This window comes from Hyposmocoma kahamanoa, unplaced genomic scaffold (genome assembly GCF_003589595.1).
Source record: "Hyposmocoma kahamanoa isolate Upper Pololo Valley unplaced genomic scaffold, ASM358959v1 114, whole genome shotgun sequence".
In the NCBI taxonomy this organism is placed as follows: domain Eukaryota; kingdom Metazoa; phylum Arthropoda; class Insecta; order Lepidoptera; family Cosmopterigidae; genus Hyposmocoma; species Hyposmocoma kahamanoa.
The window spans coordinates 3,431,525-3,457,652 of NW_020653383.1; the positions used below are offsets into that span (position 1 = coordinate 3,431,525).

A 26,128-nucleotide genomic window follows, 5' to 3' on the forward strand; every position below is an offset into this window, starting at 1 on the left:
AGTTTACATCTTTTATTGTTTATAACTCTCGTCTTTAACATTTAAGGTTCACGGCTCGAACAGCGAGAATGTTGCGAATAACATAGTTATTTGTACACGCCTTAGCATTACCGAACACTTATTATTATTACTACTTTTAGGCGAGCGATTCAAGTGCAACGAAATTAATACTGAAATCACAAATATCATGAAATGCCACCAAGGGGCAACAAAAGGTTAAAACTTCAATAAAAAGCAATAATTAAAAAACTCTGATTCATTGAACACTCTAATACTCTAAAAAATAACGTGGAATGCAAAGAGGGTTCCATTTTTGATCATAAAATCACGCAAAAAAAATATCAATGGGCAAATAAATTGTTTGATGTATATAAATAGTATATTCTTTTAATTATTAATATAAATAACAACTAAGTAACGGCGCCGCTGGGCCACATAGACAGGTGGAGTATGTACAAGGGACGCCCAACGCCGCATATTTGAAATTCAACAATAGCTTGGAATCACGATATTGATTGAAATACGAATAATATATCCTATGCACTTTCTACATAGATTTAACACGTAAAATTATGTCTAAAATTGTAACAATCTCGGTGTTGCCAACGCTTAAATTTCCACTTTATTATCCTTACCCTATTATTACATGGTCTCATTAACGGACAGCTATTAAACATTTAAATTCCGAACAATAAATATCTTAATTTCCAACCAATAACGAACAAAGATTTTAAATGGCACACTACCATTGGTGGTATTTACTTCGGGGTTGCCAATTAACAGTTAACGAGTTAATAAGTTTTTTATTTTTATTTTAAGAACTTGATCTTCGGAACTGTATTCAGCTTGTCGTTGTTTGTTTTACAATAGTGGCTACCCCCATGGGGTGAGTTGACAACACCGCGGTGTGCGCTATGGTGGGGAGCTAGTTTAGTCCTCCAGGTTACGGAAGGCAGCCGACATGTCCTCTAGTATTTGGTCGAAGTCCGCCTTGATCTTAGCCTCGCCTTCTTTCACTGGGTCCTGTTGACAATACCACAATATCTATTGATAAAGAAACAATAACATTTGGCAAACTGTCTTGAACATTAACATTTTGTATTCTTGGCTGACAGCTTTGACCACGGGACCTGAAAAGAGTCCGAAATATTGTTGTTATGTTTGAAAAGAAAACAACAACAATAAAAGTAAGTAACGCCACCATGCTAACTGCCTCTGTGGCCAAACGGTTACCATACTGGTCTGCCACGCGGAGGTATCGGGTTTACATTTGTTTCTCTCGTGGGTTTTGGTGTATTTGAGGTTGTCTATGTGTGTCCATGGCACCCGCGATTCAGGGTTTCCCTAGTGCGGGGCTATGAGTGTACGATATTATTGTTATGTTGAAATGCGTTAAATGGACTCTCATTTATTACGCTTATTAGCGGCGTTACATAGACGTAGTAAAGGCTAAGGCTTGTAATTAGCCATACTGTCAGATCTTAGATTATAACTTCTTCGTGGTAACCTACCACAAACTCGAATTTTTTTTCCGAAATAACGTTTGTTCGAATTTTCTTTACACCGAAAACCGAAACGAAAGCAAAGACACGATTAGGTTCGGTTAAGTTAGGTTTAAAAGAAAAAACATTTTCCTCTCAAAATTACTTTCGAGGTTATGACAATTCCAGCAAACTTTATTTCTGGAAAAGATCATTTCGGACTACTGATAGGTAACCCTTTTTCGTCAATCGTTTACTTTTCGGACATTTCTTCGGGGTAAATCGTTATGTATTGTTCCGAAAAAAGCAGAAATACGTGTACACTGTTCGGTCATTTTGTCTGAAGTCCGTCGCATAGACAGTCCCCGCGAGTCGACCTTATAAAAAATGTTCGGCTCTGGAAATAACTCATTGCGCTAACGGCACATTTGTTCAACAGTTTAAAAAGAACACAAATATCGAGTTTTAAACTTTGGTACACATAGAAAATGGTTTTTTTTCTAAGTTTGAAAAGAAAGAAAAAAAGGCGATAGAAATATTTATGTTCTTTTTATATTTCATATGAAATGAACTATAGTTGTTCAGCTATTTTTGATTACTGTACGTGTGGGTGCTACATGCCTTGAACTTCATGGAGGAAAGCTGGTAAAGCACGTTGCCCATGGCGTCGCGAATGACGTTCCACGTCACCTTGTTGTCGGACTGCGCCGTGGACTCAACCGCGTGTCGCGCCATGTCGTAGAACGCGATGATGTTCTTGAGCATACCCACAGTCTTGTAGAATGGGCAGAAACGGTCGTACGCCGAGTAACTGGGAAAATTCGTTTAGGTATCGTTATTTTCTTTTACTTATAATATATATGATATATAGATATATAGGGCAGAAAAGCCCTCACCACCTGGTTCCATCATCCCTCAAGAGCAACTACCACCAGATCTGCCCTCCATGTCATTAACTTAACTTTCTAGATATTGGCACCTAAAGTTCTTTTTTGCTAATAGAAAATGACAATTACGCTGCCTTAATTAATTAATTTTTAATAATTTAATTAATTTTGCTTAACAATAAAACCGATTAGACGGGGTTGTAGATCTCGTTCCGCCGATCCCAGATGTGTCAATAACTCAATTTCACTAAGAATGTCGATTATGGTACTAATGATAGAGGGCGATTGCGATGTGCGGTGGCCAGTGCGGAAGTTCTTGAATCGACTTCACACCAAGGTGTGTTGTAGAGAGACAATATGTGTAAATGGGGATTCAGGGATGCTAGTCTAACCCGATGTGACTGCGGTGCCCCAACACAGTCCATGCAACACTTGCTCATGCTCCCCATGCTCTAATACCTGTACAAGAGGAGATCTCTACGCGGCCACGGATAGCACCGTAAAGATAGTTTTCCACTGGCGAGGCAAGACGAGACGAGACGAGGAGAGTGAAATCTCGCCGGCCTATTTCCACCAAAAATTGCCTAAGAGCTCGCGGGAAATAGTGTTCCCGTTACAGAGTGTATACTCTATTTTGGCATAAATACGGTTCAATGTAATATCAACAAATATTTAAATTTTCGCCTCGCCCATTTTCGTCAATACAGACTATTTCCGCTGAAGATGGGCTAGGAAAGAGTTGAAATTTTGTCACACAAATTTCAAATCTCGTCTTGTCTCGTCTCGCCTCGCCGGTGGAAAATCACCTTAAAGGTGGTAACAACAATTCATAGTCAATGTAGTCCTTAAATAAAAGAAGCATCGTCACTATAAGAAGAAGAATGTATATAGTCCGCTCCTAGTTGATACATCCGATATTTTATAGTAAATAAGGTCTCGTTCATATTTTAAAAAAAAATGTGCGTATTTGACCTCCATTTCACCTGATGGAAAGTGACGGTGAGGTCGGCGATAGAGCATACACACCTAAATAGGAGCAAACACACCTAATAATGTCTATTCACTCTCGCCTTGAAAAGATCCAAGTTATAACGTTCACTGAATAAGTTTCCAGCCAGGGTATTCCAGTCCGTAGCCATTCAACATATAAATGTGGAAGCGAAACGTGCGAATCCTTGACATATCCACAACAGGGATCTAGTAGATGACCCCGATTACCCCGATGGAAAAGCAAAATTAAATTATACAATTCCACCGCACGCTCTCCGTGATAAATCCTGTAGAATAGCTATCAAAAGCGAAAATCGTCGAATATCTACAATTCATTGACAGAATTCATTTAAGAAATTAAATTCTTTTTTTCGGATTTATACCGCGTTTACTTGTTTTTTCAAACAAACCAACGTTTCGGGCCCTTTACAGGTCCCGTGATCACGGATGACGAAACGTTGGTTTGCTTGAAAAAACAAATATACGCAATTTTAATCCGGAAAAATAGTTCTTTCCCATGTGTAACAATCGCAACTCGATAGAATTCATTTAACACCGAAAACACGTTGGCCTGAAAAATTTGTCTAATGCTAGTTATGAAAGTTAGTCCAGAAGGTAAGATACTTTGTAAACTGGATTTTGTGTGTACCTGTTCTGCTGCAAGAAGTCGTCCTTGAGAAGCTTAGCAACCTCGAGCGTGATCTTGTCGGTCTCGGCCAAGGACGCTTTGCCTACCAGCTGCACGATTTCGGACAGGTCCTCTTCTTCCTGCATGATCTCCTTCACCTGAGGTTACCATATGTTTGCTTAATGGGCTTTAATTATATATATCGTATAATATAAGTTGTACTGCCGGTCACTGGGCCTTTGTAGACTGGGAACTTCTTATGTCCTCTGAACTGCATACGAATCAAAACTACTCAGTGGCCAAACTCCAATTCGCAACCTACTGCATGGAAAGCAAGCTTTCTCCCAACAAGATTATTAACTTAGCCCACTATTTGCTAGCATGTACAGCATCCGATCACCTCGATACTTCCAATGAACACTACGCCAACAGTATTTTTTGGTCAGTTTCTGATATTTTTATATACAGCCATATTTATTTACTAATATTATGCTCCCCGAATTTTGTGGAAAAAAAAGGAACACAAAAAAAATCGAAAAAAAAATGGAATTTTGTCAAAAAAAGAAAAAACAAAATAAAAACAGAACAGGTCCAAAAACTCGTTGGTATAGTGTACATTGGAGGTATCGACATGGCTATAGGAATTTCAAATTGACTTACAAATTCGTGGCTTTACATTCAAACTCACCAATCTCACATACCGTTATAAGAATTACTTACTAAACACTAGACCGATGTTTAGTCGGCATTAACTCGTAATATCAAGCAACAATACTAATATATATGTAAAATGTCACTCCTTTTATATTGCAGCGAAGTCGCTAAAGGCGCTGGACTTTTTACTAAACAAAAATAACAAATATTTCGGCCAGCGACAACTCGCTGTAAACTCCTAGTAGAGGCTGCTAGAGATATAAACGGCTTTTTAATCGACTTCAAAAAAGGAGGAGGTTCTCAATTCGACTGTATTTCTTTTTGTATGTATGTTATGCGATTAGATTTGTGCACCGATTTTGAAGATTCTTTTTTATTGGAAAGATGGTACCTCAGTATAGGTCCTATTTATATTTGAAAATAATATTCTACCTCTAAGAGTAGCAAACTAGGGGATGAATCCGGTTTCACGCACTTTCCAGTAACCGATTACAATAAAATAGATGTAATTCCACGAACTTTTGATGCCGGTTTTTTTTATAAAAGAGTTGTAATTAATTAATTTATCCTCACCTTAGTTCTAAGCGGCACGAAATCGGCGTAGTTCTTGTCATAAAAGTCGTCCAGAGCGCGCATGTATTTACTGAAATTAATGATAATTTTGTTTACAGAACAATAGCGGACACACTCATAGCCAGGGAAATCCTGTATCGCGGATGCCATGGACGCACTATAAACAGCCACAATTACACCTAAACTCACGAGAGAAATAAATGTAGGTCACAAATATTTCTCCCGGCCCAGGTATCGAACCCGGGGCCTCTGCGTGGCAGACCAGTATGGCAACCGCTCGGCCACGAAGGCAGTTACATTTACAAGTGTTCTTGACCTAAGAGCCACTAGATGTTTGATAATATTGTTGTCGTCTTTAACAGCAGAATATTCATTCCGAAATGTGTTCGCGTTTTATATTTCTATTTCATACTTTGATATTTATTCAACTAACATGGTACATATGTCTACAAAATATCAACAAGCTCTAGATACCTGTAGGAGATGAGCCAGTTGATGGAGGGGAAGTGCTTTCTCTGGGCCAATTTCTTATCGAGACCCCAGAACACCTGGACGATACCCAGGGTAGCGGCAGTTACGGGATCGGAGAAGTCACCACCGGGAGGTGACACGGCTCCGACGATGGACACGGATCCTGCGTTGGGGTTAAACGAATATAAAACGCCCATAAAAAGATCTTGTAGCCGATTTGATTAAAACTTTTTACAATAGAATGCTAGTCGTTATCCTCAAATAAGTAATCATGATTTATAAAGACATGGACATCGATAATTTACATTATTACATTTAAATTACATTCGTAGTAATAGAGTCCCTTGTGAAAGAATTTGTACAGGGAACTACTGCCACCTTACCTATTTCTGCCGCCAAGCAGTAATGTCAGCATTACTATGTTCGTGTTTTGAAGGGCAAGGGTGTAGGTGAAATTACAGGCACATGGGACTTGTCAACTTATGTCAGTGGCAGCGCCCTTTAGATCTTTGCAATTAAAAGCTCTGAGTGGCACTGCAACTATGGACAGGCGTGCACGACTTGTTCGTCCTGTCACTTGATATTATAAAAAACAAAAAATAACATTAACGATATATTAGGAAATCTAGAGTTTAAAGGTACCAGTAATCTTACGTCATTATATTTAGTGGTTTCTGTCTCCTAGAACGACACACTCTGAACCGAATAGGCTAATTCGTAGTTTGAAATAAATCGACGAGGAATGACTGGTTCCCACCTTCCCTGTCAGGATTTCCCAGGCACTTGACGCGGCCGGCGCGCTCGTAGAAGGAGGCCAGGCGAGCACCCAAGTAGGCCGGGTAGCCCGAATCGGCAGGCATTTCAGCCAGACGACCCGAAATCTCACGCAAGGCCTCGGCCCAACGCGACGTCGAGTCAGCCATCATGGACACGTTGTAGCCCATGTCTCGGAAGTACTCGGATATGGTGATACCTGCGGGCCAAATGATTCTGCTAGTACAGTAAACGTAATGACTCAAATATGTGAGAAAACTCATAATAAAAAATACTTTCCCGATTGGAAATTATCAAGATTTTTTTTTTTAATAATTATCATAATAATTATCGGATATATATACAGTAATTACCTACACTAAATAAAAACGAACTACATAAAAACTAAAACTAAATAAGCACGATGAAAATTCTTTGAGCAAACTATTTGGTGGGGACTTTTTTTGAGATTGACATTTGACATCTTTGGTTACGTCTCGAATACAAACACATGGCACGACATTGCTAATGGTAGCATTCTGTTGTTCCAATTAATTGTATAAATTTCAAAATAATTATCACAAAAATTATCACTTCAAACTCTGCTTTCCCGTTTTCACGTCAAATTTAAAGCTCGTGTTTTCGTGTACAAAGTAATGTAAGCAATGACTACAGCACGAGCACAGAGGTTCTGTGTACTATACTTTAAATTTTATGTAACGCAGGGACAGAGTACTTTCTCGTATTTCAGAGGATTTTCGTTAGATACAAATATTTTTTTTTTAAATACTGTATTGGAAATTGACAAAAGTGTCATTTCTGAACGTCATACCGGTATAAATAGAGGCCTCTCGGGCGGCGACAGGCATGTTGGAGGTGTTGGCGACGAGGGCTGTTCGCTTCATGATGGACTCCGTCACGCCTTCGATCTCCACCGTCAGCTCAGGGAAGTCACGCAGTACTTCAGACATCTCGTTACCTGCACACACGATTCAATAAATAAGGGCCTTTTTTCTATCGACCTGGGTTACCCACCGATAGGTATTTGCTCCGCTTGCGAGTCATCCAATATCAGATAAATATCAGAGTATATTCATATATTTAAAATCACATTGATCAAGGAACAAAAAGTTCTAAATATTATATTCAACACCTGTACCTCAAGCACGAACATTGGACTAGCACATCAAGGTTTCATTAGTGCTTTGAACACGCACAAAGGTAAGATACCATCCCCAACAACTAGTACATTAAAAAAGTTCGTTTCCTAGTTCTGCCGGGTATCGCATTAATAAATAACAAGAAAAATAAGCATTGTTTATTTAAACGTACAAACGACTTATAAAAATTCCACTCACAATATTTTTTTAATTATTACGTGTCGCCAATTAAATAAAAATGGTAGTACATTATTAATAGACAAGATACATCCCACTTCTGATATTTTGATACTACACAAAATAGTAGAAAAAATAATTAAAATTACGTACCACGCTCTCCACAACCGACGTAGACGATGACGTCAGAGTTGGAGTACTTAGACAGGGCCTGCGAGATGACAGTCTTGCCGCAACCAAAGGCGCCGGGGATAGCCGTGGTACCACCCTGGACGCATCTGTAGGCCACAGCAAGTGAATTACAATTACAAAGGCTTCAGTTACTATTATTGTTGCACTGCGTCATGAATCTTTTTATCGTAACGAGGAGTTAATATATTACGAATACCGTAAAATACTCACGGGAAAAGTGAATCCAACACACGCTGTCCAGTAAGCAAAGGGTGGTTAGCGGGCAGCTTCTCGGTGACAGGGCGCGGTTGGCGCACAGGCCACACTTGCAACATGGTGTATGAAGTCTTCTCACCATCAAACTCTGTCTCCAGCACTTTGTCCTGTCCAACAATGATTAATGTCACTTATTCAATAAAATCTCTGTAATTTATAAAAAAGCAAAGTACACAGTGAAAAACGAATGATGTAACCTAAGATTAATTCTTAGTTCAATGTCGTAAAACATTGTATGATGAAAATAACATAATGTACATACATAAGAAAATGCAGCATATATGGCAAAAGTACAATTAAAAAGTTGTATTCATCTCAAACAGGTTTGTTTAATCACCTGTTTTAAAACCGTAATTTATTTGAAATATAAATTAGATAAACTTTCACATTAGTTAAGTACACTAATGTGAAAGTTTATGCAACCTTTCAAACATAGAGAAAATTACAAAGGAAATTAAGTCATTCATTTATATAATTTTATCTGCGTTTACATGACAGTCAAGTATTTTTTACACACTAAAAATCATTCATTTTTTGTTGGTAATGGTTTTTTTATAATTTCAAGTGACGGGACGAACAAGTCGTGCGCCTAATGGTAAGCTACACGCCTGTCCATAACAGCTTTAAATTGCAAAGATCTGAGGGGCACTACCACTGCGCACGTCACCCTGAGACGCAACTTAACAAGTCCCATGTGCCTGTAATTTCACCAGCACCCTTACCCTTCAAAAGTAATGCTGACATTACTGCTTAGCGGCAGCAATAAGTAAGGTGGCAGTACTACCCTGGACGAACTCTTTCACAAGGAGCTCTAAAACATATACACATATGTATGACAATATACATACGGTGACTTTGTAGTTCCCGGCAGGCGCGATGTAAGTGACAGTACCCTTCCCGCGCGGCGGCATAATCATGCGATGCTTCACCAAAGTATTCTCGTGTACAATACCGTACAGGTCTCCGCCAGTGATGTGTGATCCCAACTGACAGAAAGATAATAAAAGCTTAAATTAACAAATCATCTTTATTTCATAGGTAAGGAAATTATACTTAAAATCGTCATATTGATTAAACTCTACTGCTCATTCGTAAGGCAGACTCCCCAGAGAAGAATGTTTGAACTTGTTTATGGAAAAATCTCTAGGGATTGCTCTACATTTGAATACATTTATCATTTAGAATATTTTTTTCAAACATCTTAGATCGAGAATACCTGCTAGACCTAAACAGGTCACTAGCACGGAATTTTGTCATACAAGTATGCCGAAGCTGTATAATAACCTTCAGGGTAAAGTTTTTGTTTCACTATAGTTTTAAACCTTGTAAATGGCAAATTTTGAATATCATCCGGAATTTTATAGAAGCGTATACATTCCCCTTAAATGAATTTTTACAAAGTCTAAACACGACGATGACTACCAAGACCATCTACTTTAAAAACACAAATAAGGGCAAATACCAATATAAAATGAAATCACGTGGTCATACCCAGTATTCATTTCGCGAATAACTCCGAGTAGGATTGAAACAATGACAGAAACCACCAATATTAGAATTCTATTTAAATTTAACGCTGCAGCCAGAGGTCTGAATTCTCGGACTACCCCATTTGGAGATAACCCGTATGTTCTAACTAGTATAAATCTATACAAACCTTAACATTCTGGGGCATGAACTCCCAACTGACTTCTCTGGCAAGGCAGGGCACATTCACACCCTTAGGGATGTAAATGGACTGCGTCAGCTCGTTGATATCCTTAAGCGGACGCTGAATACCGTCAAAAATGGAGCCGAGGATCCCAGGGCCCAGTTCGACGGAAAGTGGCTTGCCCGTACGAAGTACGGGATCTCCGACTGTTACGCCTGATGTTTCTTCGTATACCTGAATGTTTGAGTGTTTGAGTGCTTATATTTCTTTTAATTTATTTCGAAACCTTTCGGGTTCACGTAATCGGGAAGAAAACACTGTCAACGAATCTCAATTTTATGGTACGTCCTGGGGCGAAAGGTTAACATATATTTGGTCTGCTTAAAAGTAAAACCAAATAAATGATATTTTTCACAAAAAGTTTCTAAAAATCTACACTGGTAAATTCTAAATTTATAGCTTTTTGTTAATAATACTTTATAGCTTTTTTATTACCGATTTTCACCTTCAGAAAGATCCTAACTTTCTTACCATGGCTATAGTTATACAATTTTGTGTCAAACATCACTTCCGTGATTTTACCTATCAGCAGACGATTTTGGTCTCAGTCATAGCACGGTGACGGTAAGACTACATGATTTTACGAGTTAAGTGAAGTGTTCTCACACAGAGACGCCTGCCGCGACGACACACAGATGACGCTCTAACACAGAGATACTCAGACTTGTTTTCTCATAGATCATTTTCAAAATTTTGCTGGTTCCGGTGGACCCCCTGCAGCTACATACCATATTCCATATCCAAATTATTTTTTGTCACGCCAACGTAGACCCCCGTCGAGTCTCCCGTGGACCCCTGGGGGTCCATCTGGACCACTTTGGGTACTAAGGCTCTAACAGAATCATCAAATTTGCAATTATTCACAATCGTATTTTAATTCTGCGACCAACTCCATAAAAACCAATGACAGTTAAGTGTTGCGTGTCGGAAACATGTAGGAAACATATAAACAAAAAGCATTCTCACCTGGATGGTGGCCATGTCACCCTCTAGACGGATGATTTCGCCTACCAGTTCATTGTACCCCACACGCACCAACTCGTACATAGCCGACCCGGACATCTTTTCCGCCGTCACGACTGTACCACAACAAACACTATTATATCAACTATGCGATACAGCCGCGTAGGAGAACAGCTTGTGTAATAATTTAGAAGATTATTTTAACGGTTTCTATTTTAGCATTTAGAACAATAATTGCTCGAATTTCTTGCTCATTGTTCTCGAATAAACTTCAATTTGGCTATTTTAAGTGTAAGTTAATTTAGCTCATATGAAATAGAAATTTTGATTTTGTGTTTCATTAATTTCTTAATTAACATCAAGATGATGTACATATCGACGATAAAGTGACAATAACTAATATACAGTCTGGACTCCGGATTATCATTAAAATAGTTTATTTATAATTATTATTCGCCTCTCCTAGGGACTAGGGCATGAGCTCATGTTTGTATGTATTATTAGTCTTTATAGTAAAGTTATGGAGCAAAACAGGTTATCATTCATATGGATATACCATTTCTGCTACAGCCTGTATACCAGGGAATGTGTACCGATACACTTATCAATCCTTGCAGTGATCAAATTTGCGCTAAAAGCGGTAGAAGGTGCAACTAAAAAACCTTACATCATCAATATGTTACGATGTCTTGTCACTTGTCCGTCCATCCGTTATTTAGATACAATATTATTTTTAGATCAGGTGGTTATTTTGCTATGAATCTGTGTTGACATAAGCTACTATGACTCGTATTTACACACTAGCTCATGAATTCGTGAACGTGATCCGATGTACTTCAATATTTGTTGTTCAAAATTTAAATAACTTCTGACTTTAGTGCATTTACCATTATTAAAGAGGAATAGTGTGGCGTTCCTTACACGAGTGCCGAGACTGATGATGATGAGATGAGATGATTTTGGTTGCAAGTACTCACTAACATGTAGTCAAAAACTGAGTTCAAACGCAAGTGAACTAGCAACCAAGATGAACCCTGATCAAAATGTTCCGACTTTGGAAATGATCTCCAAAGTTCATGACAAGGTTTTGGCAGTTAGATGATTGAAATTATCTGAAATAGCCGATAATGCAAGCAATGCTAAAGCACTCACCGGGCCCGGATACAGCGAATACATAACCGAACATCTCCTCTTTTTCTTCATCGGCAATCGTCTTCAGCCCCGCTGTCTTCGCCATCTTGAATTCCTTTGTATTCTGTTCCCTGTCAAAAGCAAAAAATTCTAAATGAGTTATGATTATAATACAATAAATGATGTAATATTTTATTCTTGTACTGAAAATGTGAACATTAAGTGTCAAATATTATATGCCAAAATTGGTATCATCGTTTCAAAGTAACTTGTAAACTGTACGTTTTTGCTGAATTTTGCTTCATTAAAAATGCCCATTAGTTAACTACATTTTTCATCAACCTATCAAATAAGTAAAAAGAAAAATAAAAAATCACAAACTAACTAAATACTAAGAATAGCCAGTATACTATAGAAAGAATCCTATAAAACTAGCACACACCATATTCCTTCTTTTAAAAAAAAATTACATACAACATGCTCTAGTTAACATGAGTAAGTAAAACAGAATAGATAGGAAGAAGAGAAAAACTAACAACAGAAGTCAAGTCTTGTAAACAGACCTGATAAAAATCAAGGCAATTAGGTATTTATAATTAATTACAAATATAAAGAACATGAAACTTATTTATACAGAAATGTATATGCTATGTGAGGAGAAAAGCAAATTTATGTCACCTGACTGTCTACTTGAAGTTAGCAACATACACTGATAAGGAATATCAATCACTGTCAATACTGCCTAACATATCGGCGGTATTTCGAGTACAAGGCGTAAGCGACATTCTGGAGAATTTTCAGTTTTAACTAAAGTTGTGTTTTAACATTTCAGTTAAATCAAGTAATGAAACTATTTTTCCGGATTTAAATAGCGTATATTTGTTTTTTCAAACAAACCAACATTTCGGGCCCTTTGCAGGTCCCATGGTCACGGTTGACTGAGGCGGAAGTCATCAATCAAATCTAATATTAATGCAAACCACCCAATTTTTTCACTAGAGTTTATCTGGAAAAATTGTTTCATTTCCTATGTGTAACAATAGTGAAAACCTAAGAACTCGATAAATCAAGTAAGTTTAAGTTTTAAAATTGAATTTTAAAGCAGTTGTTAAACCTAAAACAAATTCACTGAAGAATCTACGAAATGTCTCTTACGCCCTTTCTACAAAACACCGACAATATCAAGTTGTGAAATTTTATTCGAATTTTTTTGTGGTAATGCAGTCATTTGAGACAGACTTTTTTTCATGCAAGAATATTTTTATTCCACATACACAATTTACAGTCAAATATTTCTGTAAAGTATACCTACATATTTGGATTTTTAGTACTTAGGTCATTGCTAAATGTGACAAATTGGAAACTTTTTACACATGACCTAAATTACTATTTTCTAAAGTCCAAGCTGCAGTTACGCAGAAGTTGACAATTGCATTGTTAATCTAATTCATTGGTTATTTTATTGAACATTATTACTGTATGTAGTACTGTATGTTATGTTAATTAAGACTATTTCATGTATTGTTTTCTGATAAAACGACAATCGAGTCAACTTTTATGGACTTTGTTGTATTACGTGACCATTCAGCCAACATCAGAGTTAGAACACTTGGTGTTATGTTGAGACAAATTGACAGTTTTTGAGAGGTTTTTGTGGTTGTTAAGAGGGCTATGATGTGACAAATAGAAGGTTATTGGAAAATGTTTGCATTTACTTTTTATATTTAGTTGGAATAAAATGTGTGGTCAGTATAAAGCAATTAATTACCGGTTACAGTTTTATGTTATCGTTTTAGACATTTATACAAAGCAAATATTAGTGGGGTGTAGGCATTGGCTAAGAAATAATGTTATAACAATAGATAATAAAAATTAATATACTGACACCAAAAAACTTTGTTTCTCACACCAACATTATCATTAATTATTAATACGTAATTATTATGGAAAGTGAAAAGTTGATCACTTAGAAAGTAAAAAAAACTTACATCATATAGATACACTATGTTATGTTGTATTAAACTTCACAAGTTAATACTTGTAAAATGTAAATTGTATATTAATAGACAACTTTAAGTGCTTTTACATGCCGGGTGTTACATATAAGCAACATAAGAAGGTATATTAGGTGGATACTGAAGATATTTTCTTACATGAAGTTTAATAAAAATGAAAATGCTAAACAAATTATTGGATAATTAGTTCTATCATAATACATAAAATTACAGATTTCATTGACATTGCTGACAAATTCTTCAATTAGCTCTAATTTAGGTTCTAGTTAGGAGGCAGTCACATGATACAAGGGAGGAACCTACCAGTGAATAACTTCACGAAAAAAACATATTTTACCCCAAGCACAGTAGCGAAAAATGCAATTAAAGACTTCTTTATCACTCCAATGCTTCAATAAACCAAGTAGAATGTCTAACTTTACAAGAAAAAACACCGTTTTGGCAAATTTTTGACATTGGCAGAAACGCAGAATTCAGCATTAGCTTACACAAATTCAGGATAAATTATAAAGTATCCACGTTGAATAACACAAACACCAGTGAAAAATAATCAATTATTATCCAAATTTATAGTAAAATTATCGAAATTTAACTCACGGGACGAGAAAGACGGAAAAGACGATCCGAGAATGGCGGAGAATCACAACTTATCACAAGACCAATGATAAAAGTGGAGTCAGCTGACCTAACTCTATGCCCCGATTGTCTACGGTGGTCATTTCATTGATTTTTTGGTAGAATTATTTGCTATCTTTGCTTCACGCGTAGAATTTTCAACCGGCTATCCTGTTGTCAAAATTAATGTTGCCAATTGAAGTATTATTTGAATTACTATTTAATAATTGATCAGTTTCTGGGTTCCAAATACACAAAAATATTGATAAACTAATTGAAATTTACATTTAATTACGGTTTAAATTAGTATGTATGAAATAAAAATCAATTTTATAAAATATTTCTCATGCATGTCAGCAGGATAGCTACAAAGCAACATCAACGACAAGTACAGCTAGACAAGAATATATAGTGTATCCATGGCTCTATTTTTTTATTTAAAAAACTAATAGTGAGGCAATTTCAGAGGTATTCATAACAAAATAGTAAATAAACAGTCTTATTTACTAGTTACTACAAATACTACGCAGTATTTATTTACAAAAAATAAAATAGTGTTACAAAAACTTCTTCCAAAAAACTAATATTCAAATTTTTATTGAATTGATATTCAATTATTTTATGTGAAATTACTCCACTAGTTTGTTATAATTAATTAATAATTACAACAAACAATATTATTGAAGTCCTTACATTGTCCTTACAGTATTAAATCGTTAATACGTGGATCGCACTTCAAGTTTCCGGAATAAATAAGATAAAATACTATAAATGGTCAGAAATGAATTTATTGTATTTCAAAATATTCTCCGTTAGCGTTAATGCACTTTTTCACACGAATGAACCAATTTTGAAAACATTTTTGCCACTCCTCCGTGACAATCTCTGAAACATATTTTTCGTACTTTTCGACAGCCTCTTCACGTGATGAAAATCGTTGACCGCGTAACTGGTTCTTAACTTTTGGAAATAAATAAAAGTCAAAAGGTGCTAGATCGGGACTGGATGGCTCATAAGGTCAACGTTGTTCGACTTTATATTAAATGTTAGTAATAAATAACTAACAAAATATTGTTGTATTCGTTTTACTGTTTGGAGTTATCAATCAGAAGTCCGAAAATACATTTATCCGAAGTAATATTTGCTCAAATTTTGTAATCCCAAATGTACTTTTTTAGGTTATTTTAGGAATATTACAAAACAAACTAACTTAATCTTTTCTTTGTAATAAGCAACCAAAATCCCCTGAAAGCATAACGGTTTTGTTATAAATCGGTTTTCGAGATCATGAAACTTTGAGTTTACTTCTAGTTGGAATCTAGAAATTCAAACCATCAAAACATTTCTTACAGCACGTCATAACTACCAACAGAGAGACACAGCTATTTTCACATTTACAATATTTGTATGTACTATACTATATATTTGCACAACTCTTATTACTCAAGTAATAAGAGTTGTGCACTTCAAAGTGATTTCGTATACAATTCAACATAAAAATAAAATTAATTAACATTGACATTAAGATTAAGACCACTCCATCACTCTTGTGTTGAAGTAGTTTTCACTAGAAGCTAAATATGATACATTTTGTCATTTCCAGTTATGTTTCCAGTAGAAGCTGATGTGGATAGTTTTTGGACCTTTAAATTGTGGCAAACAAAATTAAGCAATACTGTTATGACTACAGTTTAAATTAAATGTTTTAGTTTTTTAAAATATTTCTATACATGTCACTACGTTTGTAGAGGTTCACTCCGGCCATGCTTGTCATTGGGTCCAACGCTGACCGTAAAAGCTATAAACTGAAAAAAAAACTCCGGACATTTTTTCGCGGTTTTTGGATTAGACTTTGGTTATTGTCATCTATTTATTGGTAAGTCAATGGGCAATCTCCTCTGGCAAATACAAGTAAAACAATACCACTAACACTACACACAAAATTGGAAAAAGAAATTCACTACATCCAGTCTAGCCAAGGGTGGAATTACATTTTTCATATTATACATGATTAACCAGTACGTAATACAATCGACACCATCACGTCGATAATTTCCGTCTCTAGTATATTCATGAGAATCGATTTATTTTCATAGGCCTATTTTGTGTACAGACATGACATGAATGTGTGTTTTATCTGTGTATTTGTAAAAATAAGCTAGTGTTGTAGACTTTTGTTTGTGTGAGACCATAGTGACACAATTCAATTTTGCATTTGAGTGCACCTGTAGTACTACCCCCGCCCCTCAAAAAGTGGCAGAAAGTTTTGTTTGAGAAATAACGCTAATAGCGCCTCCCGTCCTATATGCTCTAAGGAATATTGTAAGAAACCATGAAAATATATCTACTTAACCCAGAATGAGACAAACGGCTTGTAGCTAGTTACTTGTAGTTAGTTTTACTTTTATTTTCAAACTGGAGTTGTTTAGATGTGTAATAAATATTAACTTATACATAAACTATAATAATCTTTCACGGGGACTGAGTAATTAGTTTTTCAGCTATTCTGAATAAATTCACTTTTTTACTTAATACACTATTGTATTAGCAGTGCGATATGTGCGCATGTATGTTGCATGTAAATTAGGCGAACGATATGTTTCAAAATTGTAGCAAGTGGACTAGTGGAAAGTTATTGTCTCTGCTTACCGCGATGGGAAAAGGGTGAAATGTATTATGTAAAACCGTTCATTAATAAAATGTTTTTCAGTAGAAGTACCTACACTCTCATTCCACATTTTCAAATACCAGTCTATAATAATAAATCTATAATGTAACTTTTTATTTCCTTAATTAATTAAATATTAGCGCTTAGAATAATAACGCGTAGAGTGATAGTTTCATATCAAACGAACTGTCACAAGTGAGGCAAAAATCAAATTCATGTAGGCTAGTTTTAGTAGTAGGTTAATTTTCGGTTTTAGTGAATATTTATATAAAAATACAAGTTGAAACGTGTTACTTCCTTGTGGAATGTGATGTTAGTATCTATTTTATGTTTGTCTGACGTATTTTTACACCCATTTACCGCACATTTCGTCATTTTTAGCTAAAATTCTTGATCTGTTCGCGGTGCAAGTTGACATTGAGCACTGAAGGCCCGCCCGCACGTGTAAATTTCAAAAAACAATATATCACAAAATAATCCTCTACATAGGATGTGTGGGTATTATAATGAAATATGTACTAATTGTGATATCTTTAACTGCAGTGTCCCAGCATTTAAGAGGGAGGTCACTGCTAGCATTAATGTAAAGTGAATAGCATATTCTCATTCTCTCTATTTTTTATTTCTCTCGATTTTTTTTTATGATTGATTTAGTGTCTGTTTAAGTATACAGGGTGTAACAGCAAGGTGTAGTCATATTTGAAGGTCGGATTCAGTTAATGGTATGAAACTATTTAGCAAAGTTGTTTTAGTACAAACTACGTTATTTATGGAAATTTCGCCATGAACAGTTTCGATCAGCTGATGTCATTTAACGAAAATAAATAGTCACATCACATCTCTATTGAGTATCATAATACAACCAAATTACGTAACTTGAAAAAATTGTGAAATTCAGGCATGTTATTGTAAATGATAAAGTACTTAATGCCATATTCTTATTACTATGTTATAATTTACTAAATTTATTATTATTTTATTCATGTAATATGCGTGTGAACATTTAATGAAAAATAAATATTATCGATTACTTTGCCAAAATACACTAGTTCATAATAAAACTATTATTTAAAACTTAGTACATAATAACGTAATATGGTTTCGTTAACTTCATATCTTCAAACATACAAAATACACAAATTTCCATTTAATATCCATTAATAAAACTAATGTCCTCTAAAAAACACATATTTAAAGTTATCTCTGTTTCTTTTTACCATACGCATTCATCTATTGTATTTTAATGAATGAAATTTGTCTCTTTCTATCCGTCGGTACTGTTCTAACGCATGGCGGCTATATGTTTCTTCTAACGCATGACGCAATATGACGCAATTATCCGACTAATACTTCGCACCCTTACAATGAAAGCGACCCAAATCAAAAAATTAAAAAATGAGTTTATACCGTAAAACCATCTTAAAAAAATATTTTGTTACATTAGTCACACTGTGGTGAAGATGAAATTGTGCAATTAAAGCTCGAATAGCACTGATTCATAAAGGTCCCTTTCATTTTGTTCTTTCAGTTTAAAAATTCTACTCCCGCGTCGAAATATTAACGCCGCATTTATTGTTGAATCTGCATTTGCAAAGACAACACGCTGCCACTGACGGATTAGCATTTGAGCCATTTTCGTTCCGAAAATCATATTCAAAAATCACTAGTAGCAGTAGAGCTCCTTGTGAGTTCGTCCAGGGTAGTACTGCCACATTACCGTGTTACAGTTTTGAAGGGTAAGGGTGCTGGTGAAATTACAGGCACATGGGACTTGTCAACTATGTCTCAGAGAGATGGACGCCGTAGCAGTAGCCTTCGAGCGGCAGTGCTACTGTTATGGACAGGCGTGACGCTTTCCACCGGGTACACGACTTGTTCGACCCGTCGCTTAAAATTTAAAAAAAAAAAATTTTTTTAGTAACTTACTTTTTAAAGGGACTTACTTTTTTGTTTCGTGGACTTTCTTCTTTTTTAATTGTGAAACAGGGACCACAAAACAATATCAAGGGTTATGACATCTTGCTTAGCTGATGAACATTAAAAAGACTTAATTCTTAATACGTTAAATGATAACAAAAAATCGTTAAAAAAAAGACCTATTGGCGACTAGTTTTTGTAAATTATGTTTTTAAATTGTTGAACATTAAAATGATCAGAAACAATTTTCAGTTGTAAAGTTCCATTTTTCCTCATTATTTTCAAAGACTAATAAGGCCATCACCTTTAGTACTTCAAGAGTAGGTAATAAATAAAATAATATGAAAATATGAAAAAACTTGAAATCTTATTTTCTTTTTTATTCCCAAAAAGTTGAAATTTTGTATTGGGACACTTTCATCGTAAAGGTGCAACCTGAAGGTCGGTAAACGTCAAGAAATTAGTTTTGATCGTTGACCACGAATTAATTATTGTAATTTTAATTTAATTTAATTTTTTTTTTATGATTGATTTAGTGTCTGTTTAAGTATATCTAAATGTTTTAAAATGAATGTTGAGCACAGTAATAATTGGGCACAGATATGCCTGTTGTATTAATTTTTAAGTGTTTTTATTTTCCTCACTTTCTGTATCTGATGTCTGTACATTGTGTTATAAATAAAAAATAAAAAATAAAAATAAAATAAATTTTCATCACTTGCTTGGAAATGTAAATATCGTGAGAAAACTTGGATTTCGGAGATAATTGCCGAAATCTTCAAAGATGCGAGAATGTCAAGTTTCCAACCAGTACTTACTATGCAAGTGCAGTGGACTAAACCTTGTGCAAAAAATAGTACTTTACTAACTTACATACGTCTATTGCTGAGCGCACGTTTCTAACAACAGGCTTACGCTTAATTTGACTTATCTACACACGACAACTTTCTGGGTATGGGTTTATTACATGGTGAAATTGAAATAATTAATATCCGTTGAACCTATTAAGGTTCTTACTTCCTAATAATATCTAAAGAAATATTTTAGAATAGTTTAAATTAGCAATAGTGTAAAACCATAAAAAATCTTACCTAAATAAACAAAGTATCAAGATTAGTCGCCTTGCGTACGCGATACGTAATCGTAGCGAAGTCGCAAGCCTTTGGCGGCAACTTTGGCGGCAAAAATATCACCTTTGATTTTCGCCGCCAGCATTTGATTTTATACATGGTGATGTGGATTAGTGGTTAATGTTAGACTCGTTTCGGAGGTCGTGGATTCGATTCTCATAGTTGACTGGCTCTATGGGGTAGTTGTTAGAGTGTTAGGTTTTCTTTGCGGATGTCGTAGATTTGATTCCCATAGTCGACTGCCTCCATAGTCTAGTGGTTAGAGCGTTAGGCTTTCTTTTCGGAAGTCGTGGATTTGATTCCCATAGTCGACTGCCTCTATGGTGTAGTGGTTAGAGTGTTAGGCTTTCGTTTCGGCGGTTGTGGATTTGATTCCCATAGTCGACTGCCTCCATGGTGTAGTGGTTAGTGTTAGGCTTTGTTTTCGGAGGTCGTGGATTTGATTCCTATAGTCGACTGCCTCCATGGTGTAGTGGTTAGAGTGTTAGGCTTTCGTTTCGGAGGTCGTGGATTTGATTCCTATAGTCGACTGCCTCCATGGTGTAGTCGTTAGTGTGTTAGGCTTTCGTTTCGGACGTCGTGAGTTTCCGATGAGTGACTGCCTCCTTAGTGTAGTATATCCGTAATCACTCAGTCAGTTCTTGCATTATGTGGAAGTGGTACGGGTGATGGTCAGAGCTTGTTTACAAACAAAGGCGTATGCAGTGCAACTTTGAAGGTCGTAGACGTAGGATATAGGTATTCGTTTAATGTGTATGTAATGATGTAATTTGTATCAGGAGAAGGGTCTTATTTCAAAAGGATGGTAATAATTTTAATTTCACCCTGTAGGTACATTATGAAAACGTTACCCTATATTCCAAAATTTGCGTTTCAGTCGGCGTCCTTTGATGTGCCGCCGCTGAGGCAGAGGTGCTATTTTTTAATTTTTTGTAACAGTCTGTAATTGCCGTTTGCGTTGTGAGGACTAAATAGGTGTCATCGTTTTGTTTGTGTCTTGTTTTTGTGTTTATTTAAACTATGTCACGCTTAAGCAATAGTGATTACTAAGAGATGATGTTGTGCGTAGGCGCAGCCGATGGGAGCTTGCGCCAGCCTCGCCAAATTTATTGGGCAAAGTTTATTGATGGCGTCCCAGAAAATCGACGTCGACCATTTCCTGCTGTGGAATGCTTCAGGAAAATGGTTATGAGACTTCATAATAGTGGATCGTTCCGTGGTTCCAGTTCTGAAGGCCGGCCGAGTTCACGAGACCCAGAATTCGAGGCAGATGTTTTGGAACATTTTCTCGGCAATCCAAAGACAAGTACTCGTCGTGCTGCGGCAGCCTTTGGTGGTGTGAACCATATGAGTGTGTGGCGTGTGCTACGGGATGATGGCCAGCACCCATACCATTTTCAAAGAACGCAGGAGCTGTTACAAGCGGACTATGATCTACGTTTGGCATTTTGCCGCTGGTACCTACCGCGACCAGGTTGGGAGGTCTCCCGACTTCGCTTCGTCGGTACTGTGGACAGACGAGGCGTCATTTACGCGTGCGGGCATTATCAATATGCATAATGAACATTTTTGGACTCATTTGAATCCCCGCGTATCAAGGGAATCAAATTTTCAACACCAGTGGCGGATTAACGTGTGGGCTGGTATAATAGGTTGTGCCGTCATCGGTCCAGTGTTTTTGCCGGCAAGTCTGAATGGGGCCAATTATTTAAGATTCCTAACAGAAGACTTGGATGACGTTCTGATGGCCCTGCCAGTGACACAATACGTGAGACTCGTGATGGAACACGGGATGACTTTCTAGCACGATGGAGCACCCGCACATTTTGCTCGAAATGTACGTTCCCATCTGAACGACCGTCTCCCGCAGTGGATTGGGCGGGGAGGTCCTGTACCCTGGCCAGCGTGGCCCCAGACTTGACACCGCTCGATTTTTTTTGTGGGGTCATATAAAAATATTGTTTATGCGGAGTCCTGTGAAAGCGCAGAAGAAAGGAGGCAGCGAATCGAAATGGCGTTTAGTCAAATCACTCGGCAGATGCTTCAAAGAGTAGAGCAGTCTCTGTACCGACGCACGGAAATATGCATATTGCATGGAGGTCGGCATTTTGAACCTTACCTGTAAATGTGTGAAATGTGCCAGCAGTGCGTGTAGTGATTGTACTTATTATTCAAAATTATCGTAAACAAGTCAATATTTCGTACATTGTACAACAGTGAATTACAATTCGTAGGAAATTCATTAAAACGTGTATGAATTGCACAGTAGGTAAGTACCAATTAAAAAAATATCCACTATTGTAAAATTGTCGTAAATAAATGTATTAATACAAAATTATGTAGAATGTGTATACGATGAAGGCGTGCGTAACTACGGGCTTAATAAGTAAATAAATATCCTTTAAATTGTATGTAAATAAGTACGTACCTAGGTATGGCATAAAATAATATTGTTAGAAATAATTCGATTTTTCTAGGTATTTAAAGATTTTGTTACTTAATATTAACGTGTTATCAACATATTCAAATCATGTTTTTACAGTGGCATTTCAATTGTAGTCAGCTGTTCTTTCGCCCCGCTTGCGGCCGCCCAGGTTTCATTAATGAATTTGTGAAGTCGTAGTAACGTTACTAGCAATAGAGTTGTGACGCAGTGGTTGTTTCGGACAATCACTATTTATACAAACATAATTAAAGTTATATCAACATTAAAAGTCACTTATTTTTATTTGATATTTTGCACAGAGGGTCTAGATCAAGTATAGGTTTGGCTCCTTTAATATGACTACACCTTGCGGTTACACCCTGTATATAAATGTTTTAAAATGAATGTTGAGCACAGTAATAATTGGGCACAGATATGCCTGTTGTATTAATTTTTAAGTGTTTTTATTTTCCTCACTTTCTGTATCTGATGTCTGTACATTGTGCCATAAATAAAAAATAAAAAATAAAATAAATAAGCCCTTTGGGCGCACTTCAATTTGCCTCACTTAGCGTGTGCGGACTAGGTTTCTATGCGTTATTATTCTAAGTATTAGCGCTTATTAATTTGTAACGAGACTATTTAACATGTATTTCATTATTTATGTTAAGAAATTTGAAAAGCGTCGTCATTTGCATACTCTGAATGAACAAATTTTTGAACTGAAAATAAGGGAATCTTAAAAACTTACGTTTTTGTTTGATCGTCATATCACAACACTCGTACTCGCTATAGGGATGTGCGATTTTTGCTTTGAATCGATTTTTTGGATCGTAATGGATCTTAATATGCCTTTGAATCGATTCACAGATCAGATCTTTCTCTCTTAAATCGATCTCAGAAAAATCGTATAAAAAAAAAACAGCCTTTTTATGGCTTCAGTGGGTTACAATTTTAATTTAGAGTGGCTAGTAGCCAAGTGAGGAAAGACGTTCAAACGGCACGAAAGTAGCGACTATCGCCAATAATAGTAAACTTATTGTATTACATACTTAGATGTTGCCAAGCTGCTTTTCTTGCTGGCAAAAATAAAGGTTCAGTCAGAGACTGTTTCGTTTAAATTAAACGTTTCGATTCGCTTTAATGTTGAGTCGATTTATTTAAAAATCGCATTGAAATGAATCGGTACAAAAAATCGCTAGATCGCCGATCGTATACACTTGAATCGATCTTCATAAAAATCGAATCGTAAAATGTGCATCCCTAGTACTCGATGCAAGCCGTCTTTGTTTTCCAAGCGCTAGTAAATTTTATTTGTTTATTTCAACTGGTTTGATATATTTGTACCTGCAGGTTGCAGGTGTATCTATTTAACAAAGCAAAAGACAAATGTTTTTATGTTTTGCCTTCGTCAGCATTTTGGATGTGCGTGTGGTTGAAATTTGTAATCTGAGTCGGGGCAATCGGCCAATCGCAGTGGTGTTTTGACTTCGTGGTGTTTTTACAGGAGCAGCCAGGACGCACAATTAAGTAAGGCATTGTCGTGGCTGTTGCGCCACGGGGCACTCAAGGAAGGTTTCTCTCTGAGGTACGTTTTTTCAAAATACTTATAACCTAAAATTTGAAGGTCACAAAATAATAGCAATTTTACGGACGTAGTGCTGGAACAATGTTTTTAATAAACTTTAAATCTATAAATAACAAATTTAAATCCTGTTTTCGTTGACCTTTTTTATCCAGTCCAACCTATAAATTTTTTAATGTTGATTAAATTACCATATCTGTCTTTAACTATTCTTAATGGTTATTATCCCATTTAAATTTTACCATACCAAATTTTCGCTATATCGTTATTTCATTTTTCTTGAGCTGGAAATCAAAGTTGATTTTGCTTAAAAATTATCCCCCTGTATTATTGCACCTGTTGATAGTGTTGCTAATAAAATATAATTTCCTATTTGTATTGCAAAGGACAGGAAATGTTCGTTTTTGTGATTTTCCAATGTTTTCATTCATAACTACTTGACCCAATGGTGAAAACCTTTGATTGAAACCTTATAAGGTAGAAGGAAAATGTTCGTATAATGTTTTTTCTTTCTTTAAAATGTTATGGTTCTTTAATGTGTAGAGTCCGTGAATTGGTTCTAGTAAGTGCTATATCAAGGAGAGTTTTAGTTTTTGTTAACATTCGCCATGACTGCTTTAAGCATTTTTCGCCGTTGTTTCGGTTTTGGCATTTACGCCCTTATCGAAAAATTTACGTGATCGTGGGACCTGTAAAGGGCCCAAAACGTTAGTTTCTTTAAACAAATAAATGTACGCCTTTTAGTTTCGAAAAAATAGTTTCATTTCCTATGTGTAACAATCGCAAACACATAATAAAAGAACTCTATAAAAAACTTTACTTGTCTGTGCATGGTCAAATAGATTCAACAATCAAACATGTTGAATATTTATTATTACCTTTAACTAACTCAAAACACTGATAAAATCCATACAGGTATTGAGTTGCACATCTTATTTGCAGTCCTGAAGGCTACCTACCTGTGGCACAGATACTTCAGCATAAATCCTTTCGTGGCTACACATCCTTGGATATTGAGCGAGTAGTATCCAATAACAACAAGCAGAGGTTCAAACTCCGTACACATCCGGAGACTAAAATATTAGAGATAAAGGCCACACAAGGACATAGTTTAGATGTCAGTGATTCTGAACTAATTCCTCTTTCAGAGGTATGTTTCCATGTATTATAGTGTACAGACAGCAGCTCATCAAGCTACACATTGACGGATTTTGTTCTGTTGCACTAGAGATAATATTCAAAATTCTATAGCCTGTTGTGCTGTTGCTGTTGACTGTACAATATAAACTGACAAATGTCATATTACAGGTTGAATAGATGTGTTGTCTAAACTCAATCTAAATCCAACAAAATATTGATTTACCTTTACAGATTTAACACCACAACATGCATTTTTAATTTCTTTTTTCTTTTTTTTTTTATAATACCAAGTAACGTGGTGAATGTTTAATCTTAAATAGATTAAGTAAGTATGTAGATAATGGTAATGGTACAATTAGTAGAACCAATAGTATTTTTGTATTCTTTATCAATGTTTCGGCATACTGTAATGTGTGAGTACTTGTGTGTTTTAGTAGGTAAGCTCATAAAGCATTGATTTTGTAATAGGCAGCGTTTGTGATATTTGAAGTGTGGTATATTATGTGAATATTTAATCAATATTAAATTATTACATGTATTAGTACAGTACAAGTTACATCCATCATGCATGCAAAGGGTAATACAGTGTGGTGTGTTAAATGAAGTC

General features: G+C 36.0%; 3 protein-coding genes across 4 annotated transcripts in view; 2 read left to right on the plus strand and 1 right to left on the minus strand.

The window, feature by feature from the left end:
* On the minus strand, positions 1-12,157 carry LOC113239485 (V-type proton ATPase catalytic subunit A). Of its 2 annotated transcripts, XM_026476519.1 has the most exons (14): positions 12,048-12,132; positions 10,899-11,011; positions 9,879-10,106; positions 9,070-9,207; positions 8,177-8,328; positions 7,928-8,052; positions 7,270-7,416; positions 6,442-6,657; positions 5,688-5,847; positions 5,214-5,283; positions 4,008-4,144; positions 2,103-2,292; positions 902-1,023; positions 1-592 (listed from the first exon to the last, which is right to left on the minus strand). In XM_026476519.1, exons 1-13 carry the CDS (start codon positions 12,130-12,132, stop codon positions 931-933), a joined length of 1,854 nt encoding a protein of 617 aa, XP_026332304.1. In that variant the 3' UTR covers positions 1-592; positions 902-930. The 2 variants fall into 2 exon arrangements, with proteins under 2 accessions (XP_026332304.1, XP_026332311.1); XM_026476526.1 differs by lacking the exon at positions 1-592 and having other exon boundaries at positions 762-1,023; positions 12,048-12,157.
* A 2,545-nt stretch (positions 12,158-14,702) lies between these two features.
* On the plus strand, positions 14,703-25,766 carry LOC113239264 (tRNA 2'-phosphotransferase 1). Its single transcript, XM_026476189.1, has 3 exons — positions 14,703-14,752; positions 24,304-24,384; positions 25,324-25,766. Exons 1-3 carry the CDS (start codon positions 14,703-14,705, stop codon positions 25,550-25,552), a joined length of 360 nt encoding a protein of 119 aa, XP_026331974.1. The 3' UTR covers positions 25,553-25,766.
* Positions 25,767-26,085: 319 nt separating this feature from the next.
* LOC113239274 (terminal uridylyltransferase 7-like) overlaps positions 26,086-26,128 on the plus strand; it is a 15,201-nt gene continuing 15,158 nt past the window's right edge. Inside the window, exon 1 of the mRNA XM_026476198.1 lies at positions 26,086-26,098. Within this exon, the coding sequence (XP_026331983.1) occupies positions 26,086-26,098 (13 nt within the window). The remainder of the gene's footprint in view (positions 26,099-26,128) is intronic.